Source organism: Vicugna pacos, chromosome 22 (assembly GCF_048564905.1).
Source record: "Vicugna pacos chromosome 22, VicPac4, whole genome shotgun sequence".
NCBI classification, from domain to species: domain Eukaryota; kingdom Metazoa; phylum Chordata; class Mammalia; order Artiodactyla; family Camelidae; genus Vicugna; species Vicugna pacos.
In genome coordinates, this window is record NC_133008.1 from 29,844,602 (window position 1) to 29,865,267 (window position 20,666).

At 52.1% G+C, this 20,666-nt stretch overlaps 1 protein-coding gene and 1 non-coding gene across 2 annotated transcripts; both read left to right on the plus strand.

Moving 5' to 3' along the window:
• The first annotated feature begins 1,990 nt into the window (after positions 1 to 1,990).
• Positions 1,991 to 2,060, plus strand: TRNAT-GGU (transfer RNA threonine (anticodon GGU)). Its single transcript has one exon. It is a non-coding gene; the product is annotated as a tRNA-Thr (tRNA).
• Positions 2,061 to 8,093: 6,033 nt separating this feature from the next.
• UBXN6 (UBX domain protein 6) lies at positions 8,094 to 19,287 on the plus strand. Its single transcript, XM_006206379.4, has 10 exons — positions 8,094 to 8,282; positions 11,181 to 11,344; positions 11,793 to 11,857; positions 12,868 to 12,993; positions 16,404 to 16,501; positions 16,964 to 17,039; positions 17,691 to 17,775; positions 17,884 to 18,234; positions 18,469 to 18,617; positions 19,137 to 19,287. The coding sequence occupies exons 1-10, from the start codon at positions 8,200 to 8,202 to the stop codon at positions 19,260 to 19,262; spliced, it is 1,323 nt and encodes a 440-aa protein (XP_006206441.1). The 5' UTR covers positions 8,094 to 8,199; the 3' UTR covers positions 19,263 to 19,287.
• The last annotated feature ends 1,379 nt before the right edge of the window (positions 19,288 to 20,666 follow it).

Below are 20,666 nucleotides of genomic sequence, written 5' to 3' on the forward strand. Positions count from 1 at the left end.
ATTCAGTCGAGAAAAATGTATTGAGCACTGGCTGGCCAAATTACGTAACCTCTGTGCCTCAGGCTCCCTGCCTGTAAAATGGGACTCATAATGATACCGATCTTATAGGGGAGTAAGGATTAAACGCTTTCACCACCCCTAAGGCTCTGGAAACTGTGCCTACCAGTTGTAAATACTGGGAAAACTGTTACCCACCGCTCTTGAGGAATTCAATGTCTAGCAGGGCAAAGAAACGTTAATTCCTTTGTAACTAGGATCCGTGGAAGAAACTCAAAGTAAAATAGAGTGTTTAAGAAAGAGCTGAGTAACGGCTGAGACTTCGTCTATCCCGGAGGGCCAGGAAGGTTTTGTGGAGGAAATAGTTTAACCAGAGTTCAAAGATGACTACAGACAGGTCCATGTAGTGGGGTGGGCGCTGGGAGGGCATCTGTGGCAGAGGGATTAACAAAAGGATCTGTTGAGGACCTATCATATACCTTGTAAATATCTGTGAGAAGTTTGGGTTTTATTTTAACTTCTTTTTTATTTTTTTAAATTTAAAATTTTATTTTCACTTTCATCTTATTTTGACTTCTTGGACAAAAAAACTGGAGAGATTTGATCACCAGGTACAGAGATAATACTTTAACGTCAAGAAACATCCTTATGCATGTGAAATATATCTCAAAAAAGACTTTTTTTAACAAAGTTCAACATAGACTTACCATATGACCCAACAATTCCAACCCTAGGTATCTACCCAAGACAAATGAAAACAAACGTCCACACCAAAACATATACAACTAAAAGTCATAACAGCATTATTCACAAAAGCAAAAAAAAAAGAGGAAATAACCCAAATGTCCATCAACAGGTAAATAAACCAAATGTGGTGTACCCTGATGATGAATTGTATTGCTGACTCTTCAGCAGTAAGAAGAAACAAAGCACTGATATACACACTACAACAGGGATTAACCTCAAAAACATTATACTCAGTTAAAAAAAAAGCCAGGCAGGTCACATACTCTATGATTCCAACATCATAAGACATTTGATAGAATGTCCAAAAAAGGCAAATTCTTCAAGACACAAAGTAGATCAGTGTTTGCCTTGAGCTGAGGGTAGGAATCCAGGGTGACTGCAAAGGGGTATGAGGTTTCTTTTTAGGCTTACGGAAATGTTCCAAAATTAGATTGTGGTGATGATCCTAGAGCTCTGTAAGTATGCAATGAAATTCATTCAATTGTACACTTTAGAAAGGTGAATTTTAGGGTATGTAAATTAGATATCGATAAAGCTGTTTGCAGGGGAGTGGATACATCTCAGTGGTAGAATGCATGCTTGGCATACACGAGGTCCTGGGTTCAATCCCCAGTACCTCCATTAAAAATAATAATAATAATAAAACAAATAAAGCTATTTAAAATAATGCTGGAGGCTGCTATGGAAAGAAAGGTTGTAGGTAGAATTGCCAGATAAAATTCAGTTAAATCTGAATTGTAGATACACAACAAATACTCTTTTAGTGTTACGTATGTTCCATGCAATATTTGTGACATAGTTATACGAAAGAAATGTTTATTATACATTCTACAGCATGGGTGAACCCTGAAGAAATTATGTTCACTGAAAGGAACTAGTCACATAAGGACAAACACTATGTGATTCCACTCATAGGAAGTCCCTAAAGGAGTCAGATCCACAGAGACAGGAAGTAGTTGGTGGGGCCAGGGGCTAGGGGAGGGGGAGGGGGAGTCAGTGTTTAATGGGGACAGTTTCAGTTTGGGAAAGTGAGAAAGTTATGGAGATAGATGGTGAGCATAGTTGCACAACAATATGAATGTGCTTAATGCCACTGAGCTGTGCATTTTGAAATGATTAAAATGGTAAATTGATTGTATATTTTGTCACAATGAAAATACTTAACAATAAATGCACAAAGCATCCAGTAAAAATATTTTTTAAAATAGCTTTTTAAAAAATGGTTAAGATTGTAAACTTAGGGGAAGGGTATAGCTCAGTGGTAGAGTGTGTGCCTGGTATGCACAAGGTCCTGGGTTCAAGCCCCAGCACTACCATTAAAAATAAATAAATAAAATAAACCTAATTACCTCCCCCCAAAAAATTAAATTAAAAAAATTTAATTATAAACTTAAATTATAAAACATTAAAGTATTTTTTTATCTGAAATTCAGATCTTACTGGGTGTTTCATATTTTTATTTGCTAAAATGCTTAGGGATGGAAGTCCCATAATGAATGAGGAAGTTGGTACAGAGGGGCCTGGATTAGGCCAAGGTACAGATGGGGACACTGAGGCCCAGAGAGGGGCATGCCTTGCCTGAGGTTACACATTCAGTCCATCCCAGGGCAAGAGTGCCACTTCTGCGAGTCCTCACCTCCAACGCCTTCCTGATTCGGTGGAAACTTCTCCCCCAGACCTTGAGCCAGTGCAGAAAACCAGAAGCTTCCTGCCCAGGCCTGGCTGAGCTATGTCAAGCAGCTGAAAAAAAGATCAGCTCTGTTGAAAGCTGGGGGCAGGGTTCCCCAAGAGGATTAGGAGGGCCCTCAAAGTGGCGGGTTGAGCAGAGAGAGCATCCATGCCTTCCCGCCAAATAAGAGGACAGTGAATCCCAAGGTTGAGCCAATAGTAATCACCTGGGGAGGTGACATTACTTCCTGTTCCCTGAGAGATGGGGCCTGACACCTGGCCCGGGGAGGCAAGGTGGGGAAGGCGCCGTCTCGGCCCCGCCCAGAACTGCATGAAACGTCCCCTTCTAATCAGCAGGTGGCCCGAGCTCCTACTGTGTGCCACAGGCTTGCTCTCCAGTTTACAGCCTGGACCATTAGCTATCAGTCTTGTCATTGGCAGATACCTACTGAGCACTTACCCAAGTAGAATTATAACTAACATTTATGGAGCAGTTCCAAGCCACAAACAGTAAGTAAGAATTTAACATAGTTAATTTCATTCCCATGTCAATTGTTCTTTTCCATCCCTACTTTCCAGATAAGGAAACTGAGGCAGAGGGATAGCATAGGGGGTTGGAATCCAGGAGTGTGATTGGGGTCTGACGGTCCTAGGTTCGAATGTCCCTCTGCAAGCTGTGGGGATATAGACAAGCCCATCTGAAACTATAAGTTGGTAAGAAATATCAGTACTTATTTCCTAGGGTTGTTTGTTTCAAAGGTTTGGTATGGATTTCTTATTACTTCTGTGACAAATTACCACAAATTTAGCAACTTAAGACAGTGCAAATCTAATTGGAAATGGTACATTCTGGAGATCAGAAGCCCCCCATGGGTCTCAGTGGGCTAAAATCCAAGTATGGGCAGAATTGCATTCCTTCTAGAGGCTTTAGGGGAGAAGCCATTTTCTGGCCTTTTCCAGCTTCTACAAGCCGCCTGCATCCCTTGGCTTGTGGCCCCTTCCTACATCTTCAAAGCTGCAACAGCAAGTTGGGTCCTTCTCGTGTTGTTGCAGTCACACATCTCTTCTGACCCTCCTGCTTCCTTCTTATACGGACGCTGTGATCACACATGGCCCATCAAAATCATCCAGGATCACCTCTCCATCTCAAGGTCCTTAATTGAATTACATCAGCAACATCTCTTTTGCCACAAATGTCACCATATTCACAGGTTCTCAGGATTAGGACATGGTCATCTTTAGGGCCCACTCTTCTACTGGCCACTGGGATTCAAAGTATGGACCCTAGAGGGTCGAAGTACTATTTCTGCTGCACAAAAGCTGGGCAATCTTAAGCAAGTGGTTTGGGCCTTAGTTTACTCATCTGTAAAATGGGAGTCACAACAGTGTTTGGTTTATAAACAGAGCTGCTGTGAAGATTGTGATGATATCACAGAGAACATGGGCCAAACCCTCAACAGAGAGCCAGGCACATAGTAAACACCCAGCAAATACAACCAATGGTTATTACAAGAAGGAGTTGCTTTGGGAGCTCAGAGAAGACTACATCCAGCATGAGAAAGGTGGTCAGGGAGGGCTTCCTGGAGGAAGAGGATTACTTTAGACGGATTGGAGAGAGGTCTCTTCCAGCAGAGGTGACTGCTTGGACAAAGGCCTGGAGGTAATAAGCTATGAATAGTTCTAATTAGCTAAGGCAGAGAGGGCAAAGTGGGTGATGACAAGAGGTGAGGTTTGGCAGACCCCCAGGAGCCTCCTGATCTCGAATGTCAGACAGAGGAGCCCTACAGGGCTTCACTCTCAGGGAAGTGGCCGGGGGTGGAGGGGTCACTGACATTGTCTGGCTGTGTGTTTTTGGGCCTGTCTCTTTACCTCCATTTGAGACTATAAAGGATATAATCCTTTATTTCACAGTGCTAAACTGTAGTTTTCAATATTTCAAACATTTAGAAAGCATAAAAAGGGTAGCACAATGAACACAGTATGTTCTTCTATTGGTTACCTATTGGTGCCTGATAAATTACCCCAGAATTTAGTCGCCTAAAACAACATTTATTGTCTCATGCAGATTCAGTGGGCCAGGTATCTGGGGGGTTCTGGCTGAGGGTCTTTCATGAGACTGCAGTCAAGACATCAGTCCAGGGGTGGTGAGAGAACCCAGGATGCCTAGCATCCACTGGGTTCAATTCCCATTACCTCCATTAAAAAATAAAATAGATAAACATAATTACCTCTCCCCAACAAAATTTAAATAAAATAAATAAATTTTAAAAAAATGAGTCACTAACTCCAACTCACATTCAAGGGGAGAAGAATTGGGCTCCACCTTTGGAAAGGGGGACTGTCAAAGACTTTATGCACATATTTTAAAACTACCACAACACTGTACCTAGATTCAGCAATTAACATTTTCCCGTATGTGGTTTATATATCTGTGTGTAAATATATACATATTTGTTTCTAAACAAATTTGGAAGTAAGTTTCATACATCTATCATGACATTTCCCCCCTAAATACTTCAGCATTTCCTAAGAATAAGGAAATTTTATTACATAAGTTAGATACCTTTATCACACCAAAAAAAATCGTATTTATGCCAAGATATTATTTAATATTCAGTCCATTTTCAATTTCTTCATTGTTTTAAGAAGTTTTTGCACCTTTTTTTTTAACCAGGATCAGATCAAGGTTCATGCACTACAAGTAAGGATTATGTTCCTCTAATCCTTTTAAATTAGAATCTTGTTTATTTTTCACAACATCGACTTTCTGGAGCAAGCAGGTCAGCCAGCTTGGAGAATGTCTCACATCCCTTGTAATTCCTGTAACTTAGACCTAGAGGCTTAATTCAATTGTCTTGTATTTTAAAATAATATTTTCTATTGTAAAAGTAATAGAGCTCCATTAAAGAAAACTTGGACACTAGCAAAAAAGGGAGAAAAATCCCCTATAACCCCCACAAACCCAAGTAACCTGTGTTAGAATTTTGCCCTTCTTTCCTGCCTTGTTTTTCCGTAGCATGCTTTCTGCCTGCTGCAAACTGGTGGGAAGACAGAACCCTCTATTGCATTTGTTCTCATTGCTCTAGTGTGGTGGGCAGCCTCCAAGCTGGACCCCAGTGATCTCCGCCTCTTGGCATTCACATGATTGTGAAGTCCCCTCCCACATTGTGTCAGGGTCTTAGTCTGTGTAACCAGCAGCACGTGGCAGAAATGATGGATGGCAAGTCTGGTATTAGGTTATAAAAAGACTGTGACTGCCTTCCTGGGCATGCTGTTTCTCACTTTTTCTCATACACTGACACAGATCTCTCACTCTGAAGGAATTCAATGGTCATGTTATGAGGATACTCAAGCTGCCTATAGTAAAATCTATATAGGGAGGACCTCAAGCCTCTGCTTAACAACCAGCAAGGAGCTGAGGCCTTCCAATAACCATTTGAGTGATCTCAGAAGTGGCCCCTCCCTCAGCCAAACCTTTGGATGAGACCATAGCCCCAGCCAACAGCTTGACTGCAACAACACTAGAGTCTTGAGCCAGAACCACCCAGCTAAGCCACTCCTGATTTCTGGAGCACAGAAATAAGATAATATTTGCTCTTTTAAGTTATTAAATTCAGGGATAATTTGTTATGCAGCAATTACTAACTTACATATCTCCTCAAGGATTCTCCCCTGGCTGCTATTTAGTTCCCATGACCACACTTCCTTGTGGCTGTAGAATATACCACAAGGGGATCATCAGACCACGTATTACTTGCTCTTAGCAGAGGTTCTACTCTCCCCTTTCCTCATCCTGCTTTAGGCACCGTGCTCCTTTAAATTGCTAAATAAGCTCCACCTCACAGCCTTGGCCTCTGCTGTTCACTCTTCCTGGAGTGCTCTTCTCCCAGGTACCCCCAGGTTTGGTCCCTCATCCCCTTCAGAGGTCTCTATTCAAATATCAGACCTTATGGTGTAGGGAAGAGGGTATAGCTCAGTGGTAGAGTGCATGCCTAGCATGCATAAGATCCTGGGTTCGATCCCTAGTATCTCCAACTGAAAAAAAAAATTAAATAAATAAATGTCAGACCTTACCAGCGTGTGTGAAAGAGAACTCCCAGCACTCGTGATTCCCTCCTCTACTCCTGCTTTACTTTTCTTTGTAGAAGTTATCCCTAGCTGGCACTATATACTTGTTTAATTAGCTGTGTCCCTATTTGACTGTGAGCACCTTGAGTGCAGGGTCCTGTCTGTCTTGTTACCTGCTGTGACTCTTCTGGCCTGATGCATAGCAGATGCTCAGTAAATGTTCCAGAAATAACTACGCTCACACTCCACCGTGTGGAGCAAATGCAGCCACAAGAATTCCTCCCTAAATGCCTGTGTGTATGTTACAATTTTTTTTTTTGCTGGAGTATTTTAAAACATATCTTAGATGGCATTTCACCCATGAATACCTCAGAAAACATCTCTAACTGATAAACACTTATTTTTAAACATAGCTACCATGCCATTATCACTCTTATTTCACCCATATTTTAAAACCACCACAACCCTACACCTATATTCAACAATTGTTATTTTACCATATGTGCTTTATAAAATGTGTGTTAATATATACATATTTGTTTTTAAACATTTGAAAATATGTTTCATGACCTTTCACCCCTAAATCAGCATTTCCCAAGATTAAGGACATTTATCATAGAAGTGCGATACCTTTACTGTACTTAGTCAAAATCAACAATAGCTCCTTTATATCACCTAATGCTCAGACACATTCAAATTCCCTTGGTGGTCTCAAACATGCCCTTTTCTGTGACTGCAACTTAGTTGTTGTTAAAAACTGCTCCCACCCCCACCTCCCCTAAATCCTGTTTTCCACTTTTCTCCATAGCACTTAACACCATCCACCCGACGCTGGAGTTTTATATCATCTGCCCCTCTCCAACCCCATCGAAAACATCACGAGCTCTTTGAAGTCAGGGAATTTCATCTGTTTTCTTCACTGCTGGTACAGAGCCGAATCTCAAGAAATATTAAAGGAGTAAATCATTATAACGTGTGCCATTTATTGAGAGCTTTCATATTGCATCATCATCCTTATAACCTTCCTCGGAGGCAGGTGCTATTCTTATCCGTATTTTGTAGACAGGAAACTGAAGTTCAGGAAGGTGGTCTGCACTAGATTCTTCCTTAAATCCCGCCCACGCCCTTGGGATAATCTCCGTCTCCTTAATTTAATCCCCTTGGGGATCCGCCATCCCGGGTCTCCAAACCCTAGCCCTGAGCATCCTCTTCATTCCCTCCTCCACTGTGTGCGTGGGGGCTACTGGGCTGACCGCGGGGCTAGGGTGTGGGGGCCCTGAATGTCCCCGCATTGAATTGGGACTTTATCGCGTAACCGCTGGGGAGCCAGGGAAGGTTCCTGAGCAGCGGAAAGGACAGAGCCATCGCTTTCTCCGTGAGGGTCAGTCGGCCTGTCCCTCCCTCTCTTGTCTCTCTTTGGAGAACGCGGTGAAAAGCGCTCACGCACAGCCTAGGAGCGCCTTCGTTGCCGATGGCAACAGAGTCCTGGAGAACCACCGAGACGTGGCCCAAGAGTGCAGAGCGGTCACTCTGGGGCCAGCAAGACGCGGAGAGCTAGAGAGGCACGCCCAGCCGATTGTCACGTGGGTGGCCGCTCGAAGGCGGGACTTCCGGCAGCACCATATTTTCTTTCCGGTTGTTAGCTCCTGCCGGCCCCTCCCTGACTGGGCCCTGCGCCCCCCGCCCCCGCGGCCCCCTGCCGCTGGGCCCGCCACCACCATGAAGAAATTCTTCCAGGAGATCAAGGCCGACATCAAGTTTAAGAGCGCGGGGCCCGGTCAGAAGCTCACAGAGTCGGTGGGGTGCGTGACGGGTGCTGGGGCTTGAGGCCCGGGGGCAGGGGGAGGGTGTGGGCTGGGAGAGGACAGAGAAGGCGAGAGGCAGGGAGGGGCAGCAGAGTCAGTGGGTGGGGAGAGACCTTGGGGGGGCGGGGCAAGGGGGAAGTGGAAATAAGGGGGAGGGGAGGCCTCTGGGGGCGGGGCCGCAGGAAGTGAGGGGTCTGGAGAGATCTTGGCGGGCTAGGGTGGGCAGTAAAGGAGAGGCCAGGGGAGCAGAGAAGGGGCATCACTTAAGATTGAGGGGAATCTAGGTGACCGGAGATTGGGGACTGATCCTGAAGAAGCAAGTAGAGCTGGGGTCGCAGAAAGTTGTGAGACTTGAAGTCCATGGCAATAGGGACGTGGGCCTTGGTTCTGGAGCAAGAGGGAGGACGGGATGAGGTTCTGGAAGGCCAGCGAGTCTGAGGCGTTGTTGGAGGGGTGGTCAGGTACTTGAGAGGTCCAGATAAACCGGGGGATGCTGCGAGGGGCTGAAGAAGGTCTGGGAGGAGAATGGAGGCAGGTGAATGGAGGCGAGGAGCTGGAGGAGTCTGTGACAGGAAGGAGATGGGGGCTGTGTGGGTGATGGCTGAGCTGGCCTGGAGGCCCTGAGGGAGATCTGGGAGGGGAGGGGAGGTGGCCTGCACTTCCGGGCCTCTGACTTGTCTGGGAGGACTTGGAGAAGAGAAGGGCCTGGGGGCAACACTGGAGACTCCTTGGGGAGGTGTGTGAGGGGTCAGTGCTGTGAAAAGCTGGAGCAGGTACAGATGCCAGACCAGGGGATGGTGGGCTGAGAAGGAGGCATCACTGCGGGGTGGGTTGTGCAGAGGGAGTCTCAGAGGGGCTGGGGTTGCTACAGGGAGCTACAGAGGGTGCTGGAGGGCCTGTGGAAGTTTAGGATGGGGAGTGACTAAGAAAGATGTAAGTCTGGGGAGGGGTCTGTGAGGAATGATGGAAGGGATTGTGAAGAGGCGGGAACTGGGAGGAGTCAGAGAGTCTGGAAGGCTGGCAGGAAGGGATGGTGAGGGAATCATGAGGCAGTGGGCATGGGTGAGGGAGAGTGGGTGTGTGGCAAGGACATCAGGGCATCTGTCACGAGGATTGGGCATTCCTGGGGTTTCTGGGAGGGGAGCACTGTGTGGGCGAAGGAGGCCCATGAAGGCCAGGTCTGTGAATAAGGGAGGAGAGTGCAGGTCCTGGGAGCCTGAGGTGGGGAGAGAAGGGCAGCTGGCCCAGGGGAGCCGTGGGCCAGACAAGAGGATCCGTTCATTTGTTCAGCAAGTAGTCAGTGGAGATGGGGGGGGCTGGTGCAGCTGAGACTGTGTGACAGGAAGGAGGTGGGGGCCGAGTGGGCGATGGCTCTGTCAGACTGGAGACCTGGGAGGGGAGGAGTGGGCAGTGAGATGAAGATCTGGGCTTCTGTAACTTGCCTGGAATGAGACTGGAAATTGAGGGTGTGTGGGAGGGTGTGTCCAGCACTGTTACGGTGGGAAAGAGAGAAAATCCCTGCCCTCTCAGGGCTCACCTTCTAGTGGGGAGAGGTGGACAAGGAAACCAATGTATAAATGATGAAAGATCAACCATGAAGGAAAATGAACAGTGTCAAGATAGGGACGCTGGGGACTGTTAGGTGGTCTGGGAAGGCCTCTCTGAGAAGGTGACCTTTGAACTGAGAGTTGGATGAGGTGAGACTCAGCCATTCGGAAATCAACCCCTGTCACCCACACACCCCTGTGAAGCAGCCTCTGCCAACCGGCTCCCAGACAGCACACTCCAGGCATAAGGCACAGAAAGTGCAAAGGTCCTGTGGTAGGAATGGTTGGGCCTATGTGAAAACAGCAGGGAGTGTAGATAAGATAGGAGTAAATGAGAGAAAGGGTCAGGTTGTAAGGGGCCTATAGGCTTTGGAGGCTCCAGGATTCTCCTGTGCTTGTTACGGGGGCTTTATGCAGAGGAGGGACAAGCCCTGGCCTGGATTTTAGAAGGATCCCTCTGGCTGCATAAAGGGAGTGCGTGAGGGGTCTTGGAAAATGGCATTTTTATAGAAAGATCTAGATACCACATGGGGCTTGGGTGGAGCTACACGACTGGTATTTTCTTCAGTGCGAAATCCTCAGCTATGGGGAGGGCTAGAGAGAGGGGCAGGGCTAGGCAGGAAGCTCCCAGAGGCCTTGGGACAAGAAAAGAGGGCTGCCTGGGGATCTGAGCAGAGTGGCGGCGTGAGGGTCATGAACTGACAGCCTTGGTTCCTGAGAAGTTGGTAGAGATACAGCACAAATGATTCCAGCTACCGAGGTCGGGAGAGGGTCCTGAGGAAAGGAGGTCAGGCCAGGTCATTTTCGTGCTAAGATTAGGAAGCTGCCCATCCCATGGGGTAATCACCTGCTTACCTCCCAGGAGGAGGGGAGATGAAACCAGATCTTTGTAACACACTCCACACAGGGCTTGCGTGTGACCTGGCATGCTGCCCAAGCTTCCATGACCCTCTGGGGCTTGTGAAAGGGGATCTAGAGACCTCCCCTAGAGGAATGTTGGTGTGAGGAATACACAGGCTGAGCCCCAGCTAGCTCCTGGCACGCTGCCTGGCATATAGCAGGTGCTCAGTAAACGAAGCCTGGATGTCTCACCATTGTAGATAGTGGAAGGGGAGACTTACTGAGGGAAGGGAGTGAGAGGCATGAGGTCTCGGCCCCTGCGGACAGTAGGTGCTTCACGCCAGCTCCACAGCCCCACACTCATGGGCAGGCGCTCTTACCTCCACTTAACATGTGACAGCTACCTGGCCCAAGCTGGTGTAGGACTTGCCCAAAGGGGCAGAGCTGGGAGCAGAACCACCACCTGCCTGCCCTCACGTTGCCTCACTGTCCCTCTGTGTCTGCTCAGGGAGAAGGCCCCCAAAGAAAAGCCCAACCAGCCGGCGATCCGGCAGCCCCGCCAGGGACCCACTGATGAGGCGCAGATGGCGGCCGCGGCAGCCCTGGCCCGGCTTGAGCAGAAGCAGCCCAGGGCGCGGGGCCCCACGTCGCAGGACTCCATCCGGAACCAGGGTGAGCTGCAGCCGTCCTTGGGCTGCTGTCGGGGGACGCAGGGAGAGGTGGTGCAGGCCTCTGCCCCTCCACCCTCGAGGCTGATCCTCTGCTGTTCATGGGTCCCAGACCCTGTGCTTGGCTCCGGGTGAAAATCATTGCATTAATCAATGATTTGGAGTTGGAGGGGTGGTTTAAATCACAGTTGTGAACCGGTCCACAAAGGGGAGATGCAGGTGAAAGGCAGAGGGGTCTGCCGTGGTCTGGGTGGCTCAGACCTCAGGGAGATTGCGGAGGGGAGACAGGAGGAATGCATGGTCTGGCACAGCCTGAGGGTTTGGAGAGGCGGTGGGGCCTCGTGGGACCTTGAGCTGCAAGAACTCGAATTTGACCCACATGAGGAACCGGGCCGGGGAGGGCACGTGCCTGGCTCACTGGCTCACACACTGACCCATTCCTGTCTCTCCAGTGAGAAAGGAACTTCGAGCTGAAGCGACTATCAGTGGGAACCTGGACGCCCTGGGGACCAACACGGTAAGAGCCTCCCTAGTGGCAGCACAACATCCTGAGGGGCGGCCTGGGGTTGGCGAGCTGGGGGCCCTTAGAGGCCCTGCTTGGGCTCTCCTGCGTCAGGTGCTGGGGAGGCTGGGGAGACACAGAGAGATGTCCCAGTGGATCAGTCACCTCTGGCCTTGGGGTGTGAAGGAGGTTGGGGGACCCCACCTTGAAAGGTTGAGGTGGCTGTGGTGGAACGTGGTGTCCTCTGGGACCTGCACGCTTGGCACCTAATGACGCCAGGCCCAGGTGTTGGGAGAGGGACTGAACCTCCACTAAGTCATCCCCACAGCCTGTGACCCCATGAGAGTAGGTACTGTTATAGCTCCCACTTTCCAGAAGAGAAAACAGGTTCAGAGAGGTGAGGCCAGCTGTCCTCAATCATGCACCTCGAAACCAGCAAGGGCAGGACTACAACCGTAGTCTGTCCTTCTCTAAAGCCCTTACCCTAGCACTGCCCTCTGCTGCCTTACTTAGAAGTAGAAGGGTGCCACAGAGACTGGTGCAATCAGGGCGGGTTTCCTGGAGGAGGCAGGCCTAGAAGGAGAACTTGAGCAGAAAGGCTGTTCTGAGCAGCGCTTCCCGTCAGGCCTCACTGAATTTTAGAAAGGAGGAGACCCTGAAGATTGTCTAGGAATTGAGGGCCAGGGTGAGGCTGGGACTGGTCCAGGGCACCATGACTCCTGACTCTCCACTAAAGCCCCTTCCTCACCAGAGGGGGAATGGGAACAGCAGGAGCCATCGACTGAGCGCTTGCCCTGTCTGGAGCTGCCACACGTTCCTTACCTTGTTTAAGTCTGAGGTGGTCCCTTGGGACATCTTAGAGACCAGAAGACAGGCTCAAAGGGGCTTGGCCACTTGGCCAAGGTGTCCCATGGCCAGTAGGCGGAGGGGACAGCATTGGGACCAGGGGTGTTTGGCTCCTAGGACCAAGCTCTCAGGGCTTTGGCTCACAATCCAAGCTCAGACGCCTTCACCCCTCCTCCCAGGTGCCTGAGTCCAAAGAAGGCTCGACCCACCTGGCGGTGCCCGGAGTGTACTTCACCTGCCCGCTCACAGGGGCCATCCTGAGGAAGGACCAGCGGGACACCCGCATCAGAGAGGCCATTCTCTCGGTGAGTGCCCGCCGCCCCGGTGCTGGAGCCGCCTCCCAGGAGCCCGGCTGGCACCGAGGCCCTGTCACGTCCCCACCTGCGTATGCTGTGGTCTCTTTTAATCTCTCTCTAAGGAGGTAATATTCACACATGGGATAGAATTCAAAATCCAGAAGGGTAGGTGGGGAAAAGCTGCCTGCCACCCATCTCCGGGCCACCCTCCCCGAGGCAGCTGTCGGTGGTGGTTTCCGTCCCTTTCAGACAGAGTCCTAATGCGTACAAACCACCGAAGCCTCTGTAGCTCCCCACACTTGTTGTGTTTTTATTTTATGTAACAGATAATGTACCATTTATACCTGACGTGGAAACTGCTGGGTGTTATGTCAATACAGAGAGAACTCCCATTTTTTTTCTTTTTTATTCCTTAAAACCTTGTATCTGGAAGTAATTGCAAACTTAAAGAAAAATTGCAAGAACTAAAAGAACACCTGAATATCTTTTACCCAGGGCCTGAGTTCCAGTAGGAACTTATTACTAATTTGTCTTACTACTGTTCTGACAAATTGCTGCGAACTTGGTGGCTTCAGACAGCATGTCTCTCCTCTTAGTTCCGGAAGTATGAAGTGGGACGTGGGTCTCACTGAGCTACAGTCAGGGTGCCTTCTGGGAGCCCTGAGGGGAGTCAGGCTGTCTGAATTCCATGGCTCCTTCCTCCTTCCTCCATCTTCGCCGCCCGCGGTGCCAGGCCAGGGCTTTCTCAGCTGCCATCTCCCTGCTGCTCTCTCCTCTCCCTCATCCCCCTTTTAAGGGCCGGACTGAGTCTGCTGGGCTCACCCGGATAATCCAGGCTCATCTCCCTATTTTAAGGTCCACTTGATCAGCAGCCTCAACTCTACCTGCCTCCTTCCTGCCCCCAGCCAGGTAACTTAGCACATTCGCAGGTTCCAGGGATCAGGACACACATATCTATTATTCAGCCCGTCTTAGCCAGATTTGCCAGTTGTTAACATTTTTAATCCCATTTGCTTTGTCGCCCTTATTGTTTTCTGAGCAGTTTGAGGGAAAGTCTGCTTTCTCCATACCGACTGTGTGCTGCTCACTGCAAATTGTTCCCTGTTTACCCAGCCCCACGTGGATGAGCATGTGGGAAGGTTCATCTTTTGCTAGTGAGAACAGTTGACATGAAAACGTCTGCACATCACTTCAAGCTGTAGGTTGTTCCGGAAGCAGAGCTCCTGGGACAAAGGACACTTGTGTAGGGCTTTGGATGGTTGTGAGCAGGTGACCCTGCATGAGGGTGTCCGGACTCACACTCCTGCCAGCAGCGTGTGACAGAGTACCCACTTCTTTGTCCCCTCTGCATTCACTGTTGCCAGACTTTTTTTGTCTTTATCGAAATTGATAGGTAAAAACAAGAGCTTAGTTTTCATTTGCATTTCCCTTATTTTGGGTTAGGTTGGCTGTGTTTTCATATGAGAATGCATCCTTTGCCCATTTTTGTGTTGGGGGTTGGTTCTTTTTCTTACTGATTTGTAGGCAGTTTTTTAATCAGGAAAATCAGTCTTTTGGCTGTGGTTCGAGTTGTGAATACTTCTCTCCGGTTGTTTACTTTTAGAGTCGACATACACCACTTTGCCACGTAGAAATTTTTTCTCTCTATAATTCGGTGTGTCAGTTTTATTTTATGGCTTTCGGGTTTTGTGGCATACTTAGAAAGGCTTTCCCCACCTCGGGATTAAAACAGTTCCATGGTTTTTCTAGTGCTTTTCCGTTTTGCTTTTTGTTGTGTGTTTTGTTTTAATGTTTAAAGCTTTGATCCAGCTGGAATTTATCCCTGTGTAGAATATGAAGCATGGAGCTAGTGTTTTTTCTCCCAGATAGTTACCGATTTTTCCCAGTCCCCATTTATTGAAAACACCCGTCTTTTGGCCGCAGCTGTGAAATCTGCCCTTATCACCAGGTAAATCCTTATGTGGATTCTGTTCTTCCCGGACGCTCTGTTCCTTTGCCCCTTGTCTGTCTGTGTGCCCTGGCCCTAATTCAAACGAGGCTGCAGGCCACCTGGAAACATCTGAGAATGGCGTTTGGAGCTGCGGCTCTTCACCAGGCGGTGGCTCTGCTGGCTCTTAGGAGGTGGATGGGGTGGTCTGCCAGGGCTGGCCTTGCTCAGCCGTGTCCTGATGCCCCCATCTCACTGTTTCTCTGCAGACCTGCTTTCTCTGCCCTTTTCGGCCCTTTTGTCCTACTCCAGCAACTAAACTGGCAGACTGGGCTGGGTCCCAACTTGAGGTTCACAGGAGAGCTGGCCTAGTTTGGATCCGACGTCCGAGTGCCACCAGCGTGGCTGCTGAAGGCTCACGCCTGTGTAGTTTTAGGGAGGCGGCTGGGGCAGGGGCAGGGCCGGGGCAAGGCCCACACCTGCCCTTCCTTATCTCTGAGTGTGCCCGGGCCAGGCCTCTGGCTGGGCTTCTGTGAGGCTGCCCAGGGTGACCTGAGCGTGCCGGCTTGTCTGTGCTCTGACACATCGCCCCTGGTGACCCAGCTGTCAACCGGACAGTGCAGATGAACTGGGGCTGATGTGGGTGGCAGCCCTGCTCGCCCTGTGCCTGTTGCCTTTCTAGGACTGCAGAGAAACGAGACCACATGGCGTGGCCATGTGCAGTGGCTGTCCAGAGCGTGGGCAGATCTGCTGTGCAGTCTTGCTCCTCACTTTAGCTGCCATTCTGAGCCTCTCCCCGCTGGGATGCTGTTCACACAGTCCCTGGTGTTGGGGGGCAGCTCAGAGGCTGGGCTGGCTGAGGGATCAAACGTAGGCCCTGTGACCTTTCCAGAGTTCCAGCTTCGACTCCCCCCCTCCCCAGGGAAGCAGGTGGAACCCCTGAGGCTTGGGGACTGGTCAGCGGTATTTCCACTATTTTGCCTCCCCAGCTGTGTGCCAGGCAGCCACGGGTCACAGACCTCTTTTGTGTCCTGTCTTTGCCACCTGTTTCTGAAACGCCCCTTGTCGGGCTGGGAGATTAGGAGGGGATGGTGCATCCACGGTGGCCGGTGGGTTCTGGGTGCCCAGAAAGCTGCAGCGCCCTTGGCAGAGCTCAGTGCTGGGGTCGGGCTTCAGGGTCAGAGTGGAGGTCTGTGTCAGACTGACCTGAGGGGTGGCGTCAGCTCAGCTGCCAACGCCCCCTCTTCCCTAGAGGTGAGGGCAGGGCCAAGGCCTGTGATGGAGTCATCAAAAGAGCTCTTCTTCCTTTGCTGCTGGGCAAGTACAGTTGAGTTTGCTTCAGTCACACGCTGGAGCCTGCTATGAGACAGTTCCTACCATTATCACCCGTGTCACCGCTGCCACCTGAGTGCTGAGACCAGGCTGCTCAGCAGGCGTGGCCTCCAGGCCCCAAGGTGGGTGCTTTCTGACTTGCTTTCCTCCCTCCTCCCAGCACTTTTCCACCGACCCGGTGGCTGCCTCCATCATGAAGATCCACACCTTCAACAAGGACCGGGACCGGGTGAAGCTGGGCGTGGACACCATCGCCAAGTAAGTGGGTGGCCCCATCCCATGGGGTCCCACCCTTCACTCCCCTGAGCCCTCAGGGAAGGGGCTTGGCCTCCTTGGGCCTCAGTTTACCTGTCTGTGTTATGAAAGGGTTTACCAAATCGGGGGTCCCCCCCCCCCGGCTTCCCTTCGGGATCATCAGAAGAATGTGAAGGAGGCGTGGTCTCTCCGCCCCCAGTCGCCTGATTGAGCAGGTCCCCGGGGACTCACAGGTCTGTGTTGCTCAGGAGCCCTCAAGCTGGCTCTGGGGATGTTATCCTGGCTCTGCCTGCTCCACCCCTCTATGCAGGTTCCTCGGTGCCCTCGGGGGGAGGCAGGTCAGAGGAGGAGGCCCAGCCTCAGCAGCACCAGGGGCTGGGTATCCAAGGTATGATGGTAGCCTTCCCTGGCGTCACTCTTAGCATGAGCCGGTGTGGCTCTGAGCGGCTGTCCTGTCCTCCCCAGGTACCTAGACAACATCCACCTGCATCCCGAGGAGGAGAAGTACCGGAAGATCAAGCTACAGAACAGGGTGTTCCAGGTGAGGGCTGCCACCAGGGTGGCGTAGCCTGGTGTGGCTGGCGTTACTGGCGTGGCTGGGCCCATGAGGCCACAGGGGACCCAGTCTGGTGGTGGGAGCATCTAGCCTGCAGACAGCCAGCGGTGCCCGAAGCCAGGCTGCAGAAGGGGCCCCACAGGGTTCGGGAGTTGAGGTGCACATGTCGTGCACAATACACGACGTTGTCTGCTCTCCCTGCCACCCACAGTGTGTTTGACTTTTCTTTGAATTAGCTGGGAACACATTAGCACTGGGGAGGTTTTTCACACAAATGCAGACTTTTGATTTCTACGGAGAAATTGCAGGGTCCTGCCACCCTGGCCTGTGGTACCCGTGCAGCTGGCAGGGTACTGCTGTCTCCTGGTGGCCCCGACCTGCATCCAGCATCACACAGCCCGCCTCCCCACACTGTCCTTTGACTCTTCCTTCTGCCTCCTTCACCTTAGTGTTGACTGTTAGGGGTCCCAGGCCCTCTGAGCTTAGCCCCACAGACTGCTTTCGGGATTCATCCTGTCCAGGGGCAGCAGCTGCTGAGACTGGGGCCTCTGGGCTGGGAGGGTGGTGTGGGCAGCGAGGTTCATGGGGCACAAGAAGGCCCCAAGGGTCTTGTGTGACCTCTGGCTCCGCTCCCAGGAGCGCATTAACTGCCTGGAAGGGACCCACGAGTTTTTTGAGGCTATCGGCTTCCAGAAGGTGTTGCTTCCAGTCCCTGACCAGGGTAAGAGGGACAGTGAAGGGCCCTGGCTGAGCCTAGAGGAGGGGGTGGGAGGGCCCGGTGTGGGGGGCTCCCTCCCGCGGCAGTGACATCAGTCCGTCTCTGCCCCAGAGGGCCCTGAAGAGTTCTACGTGCTGAGCGAGGACGCCCTGGCCCAGCCCGAGAACCTGGAGCAGCACAAGGAGCAGCTGCTGCGCGCCGAGCCCGTGCGGGCCACGCTGGCCCGCCAGCGCCGCGTCTTCCGGCCCTCACCCCTGGCCTCCCAGTTTGACCTGCCTGCAGACTTCTTCACCCTCACAGCCGAGGAGATCAAGCGGGAGCAGAGGCTCCGGTCGGAGGCCGTGGAGCGGCTGAGCGTGCTGCGGACCAAGGCCATGCGCGAGCGGGAGGAGCAGAGGGAGCTGCGCAAGTACACGTACACGCTGCTGCGCGTGCGCTTCCCCGACGGCTGCCTCCTCCAGGGTGCGTGCCTGCTGCCCGGCTGACCTGCCAGGCTGGGCTCTGGGCGCGGCGTGGCCGCTGCTGCCTTGGGCTTGCTGTGCCCGGGAGGGAGCGGAAGGCCTCTCCGGTCTGAGCTCGTCCTGGGGGAGGCACTCCAGCCCCATCTTCAGGCGAGGAGGGTGATAGCTCAGGGGGCTGGGTGGGCCCAGGGGGGTTCCCACAAGCTCCAGCGCCACCTGCCTGTCTCGCCCCCAGGGACCTTCTATGCCCGGGAGCGGGTGGCGGCACTGTACGGGTTTGTCCGGGAGGCCTTGCAGAGCGACTGGCTGCCTTTTGAGCTGCTGGCCTCAGGCGGGCAGAAGCTGTCCGAGGATGAGAACCTGGCCTTCAATGAGTGCGGGCTGGTGAGTGCAGCAGGTCCGGGGCCTCTCAGGTTCTTGCTGAATTCTTGATGAGGGGGATGCTCTTTAGTTTGGGGTGGCCTTAGGGGAAGGTATCCTGGGGCCAGCCTTCCTAGGTTTAATATGTCCCACCTTTCCACTTACTTGCAGTGTGATCTTGAGTAACTTCTTGTCTATAAAACGGGAGTGTGGCAAGCGTGTAGTCCTCTGAGCAGCAGAACAAGTGTGGCATTCGAAACGCAGGGAGTTACTGGGGAGGATGCAGGAGGGGGCCTGAGGGTGACCAGACCCTGATTCAGGGAGTCTGGGAGGGCCTGACTGCCCTGGATACTGGGTCAGCTTCAGCCTGGCCATCGTCAGAGGATCCCCTGCTACGGGGATGGACTGACTGCATGACTGTGTTGTCACTGGCGGGGAGTGGCCCCAGGTGGGCCTGGCTCCAGCTTAAAGATTTGAACATGAGGACAGGGCTTCTGTCACATAAAGGCCAGAGCAGGGCTGAGGCTTCTCATCCTGTTGCAGGTGCCCTCAGCCCTCCTGTCCTTCTCGTGGGACGCGGCGGTGCTGGAAGACATCAGGGCCGCGGGGGCCGAGCCAGACTCGTCTATCCTGAAACCTGAGCTCCTGTCGGCCATTGAGAGGCTCTAGTGAAATAAAAGCAGGGTTGGCTTTAGTCCCCATGGGTCTGTCTCATGCTCCTCCTGCCTCCCTCACACTCCTCTCGTCCCGGTCCCCCCACCGCTCCAGGGCCTCCCGGCCTCCTCTGGAACCGCCTGCCCTGGCCCCCAGTGCACATGGGTGTGGGGAGGGGCACTGCTTGGCCATGGACATGTGCTGTGACCGTGGCCTGGAGAGGGCAGTCACTGTTAACCTGCGTACAGAACCCCTGGGCAGGAGGGCGGGCCTGCAGCGCGGCCCAGTGTCCGTGTACTGTGGCCCAAGTGGCTGTGGCTGGCCCTGAGGTGACCGGCAGCAGAGGGAGACACTGGGCCTGTCAGGACAGTTCTGTAAAGTTATGAACCTGAATAAACAGGCTGTTTGACCAGTTTCCTGGTGGGTCCAAGCTGTCAGGTGCAGGGTAGGTTTAGAAGCTGCAGAGTCACCGGCCAGAGGGCTGGCTGTGGCTCCTGGTGAAGTGGGACCTGCTCCTGGGGACGTGTCTGGGGGCCCAGGAGCCCGCGTGTCGGGTCAAGCTCTTCATTTCCTGTGCTTTCCTGGGGGGGCAATCCCTAACTGTTGTCTCCACCTGCCAGATGAGCCCACCCTGCTGGGGAGGGCTTCCCAGGGCCTGGGGCTGTGGGGGCCAGAGCTGTGCAGGCCCGGCAGACCAGGATCCCTGCCGATGTCCACATCCTCACTCCCGGAAACTGCATGTCACTCATGTGAGAAAGGGACTTCGCATGTGATGAAGGGTGAGTTGGAGATGGCCCTGGTTGTGGTGCTGGGCCCAGTGTCATCGCAGGACAACAACGTGGAAGAAAGCGGGAGAGGGAGATGTGACGCCGTGGGTTTCAAAGATGGAGGAAGGGGCTACGAGCCAAGGAATTCAGATGGCCTCTAAAAGCTGAAAAAGGCACAGAAGTGGATCCCCTGGAGCTTCTAGAAGGAACCAGCGCTGCTGACACCTCATCAGACTTCTGCCTCCTAGAATTGTAAGAACGGGTTTGTGGTGACTTGTTACCACAGCCACAAGGAGTGAGTACAGGCGGAACCCGGGGCCTGGAGTGTGGGCTGCACCTGCCTGAGCCTGGGCTCTAGACCACTCTCCCCGGTGCTAGTCCCTTCTAGACCCTTGCCTGCATGGGGGCCTGTGGGGCCTGCTCCTCCGGCCTCTGGGAGATTGAAGCTTCCAGGCCCCAAGTATGAGTAGAAACAAGCCCCCCAGCCGGTGAGTAGCCCCCGCAGTGCTTTGTCTCACATCTGGGCTGCCGGCAGCTCTGTTCGCACGTGGGGGCAGGACCTGGGCACCCCCCCACCGCCTTATCGCTGAAACCCAGCACTGCCTAGGCTTGTCACTTTGGTCTCACGTTCCACCCTCAGCTGCTGCTGGGA

What these genes read in the sequence shown, in the direction of transcription:
- UBXN6 (XM_006206379.4), top strand. Translation starts at nt 8,200, where the DNA reads ATGAAGAAATTCTTCCAGGAGATCAAGGCCGACATCAAGTTTAAGAGC. An exon ending in AAGCTCACAGAGTCGGTGGG is followed by an intron (nt 8,283 to 11,180) that starts GTGCGTGACGGG and finishes GTGTCTGCTCAG; the next exon opens with GGAGAAGGCCCCCAAAGAAA. An exon ending in CGACGGCTGCCTCCTCCAGG is followed by an intron (nt 18,235 to 18,468) that starts GTGCGTGCCTGC and finishes TCTCGCCCCCAG; the next exon opens with GGACCTTCTATGCCCGGGAG.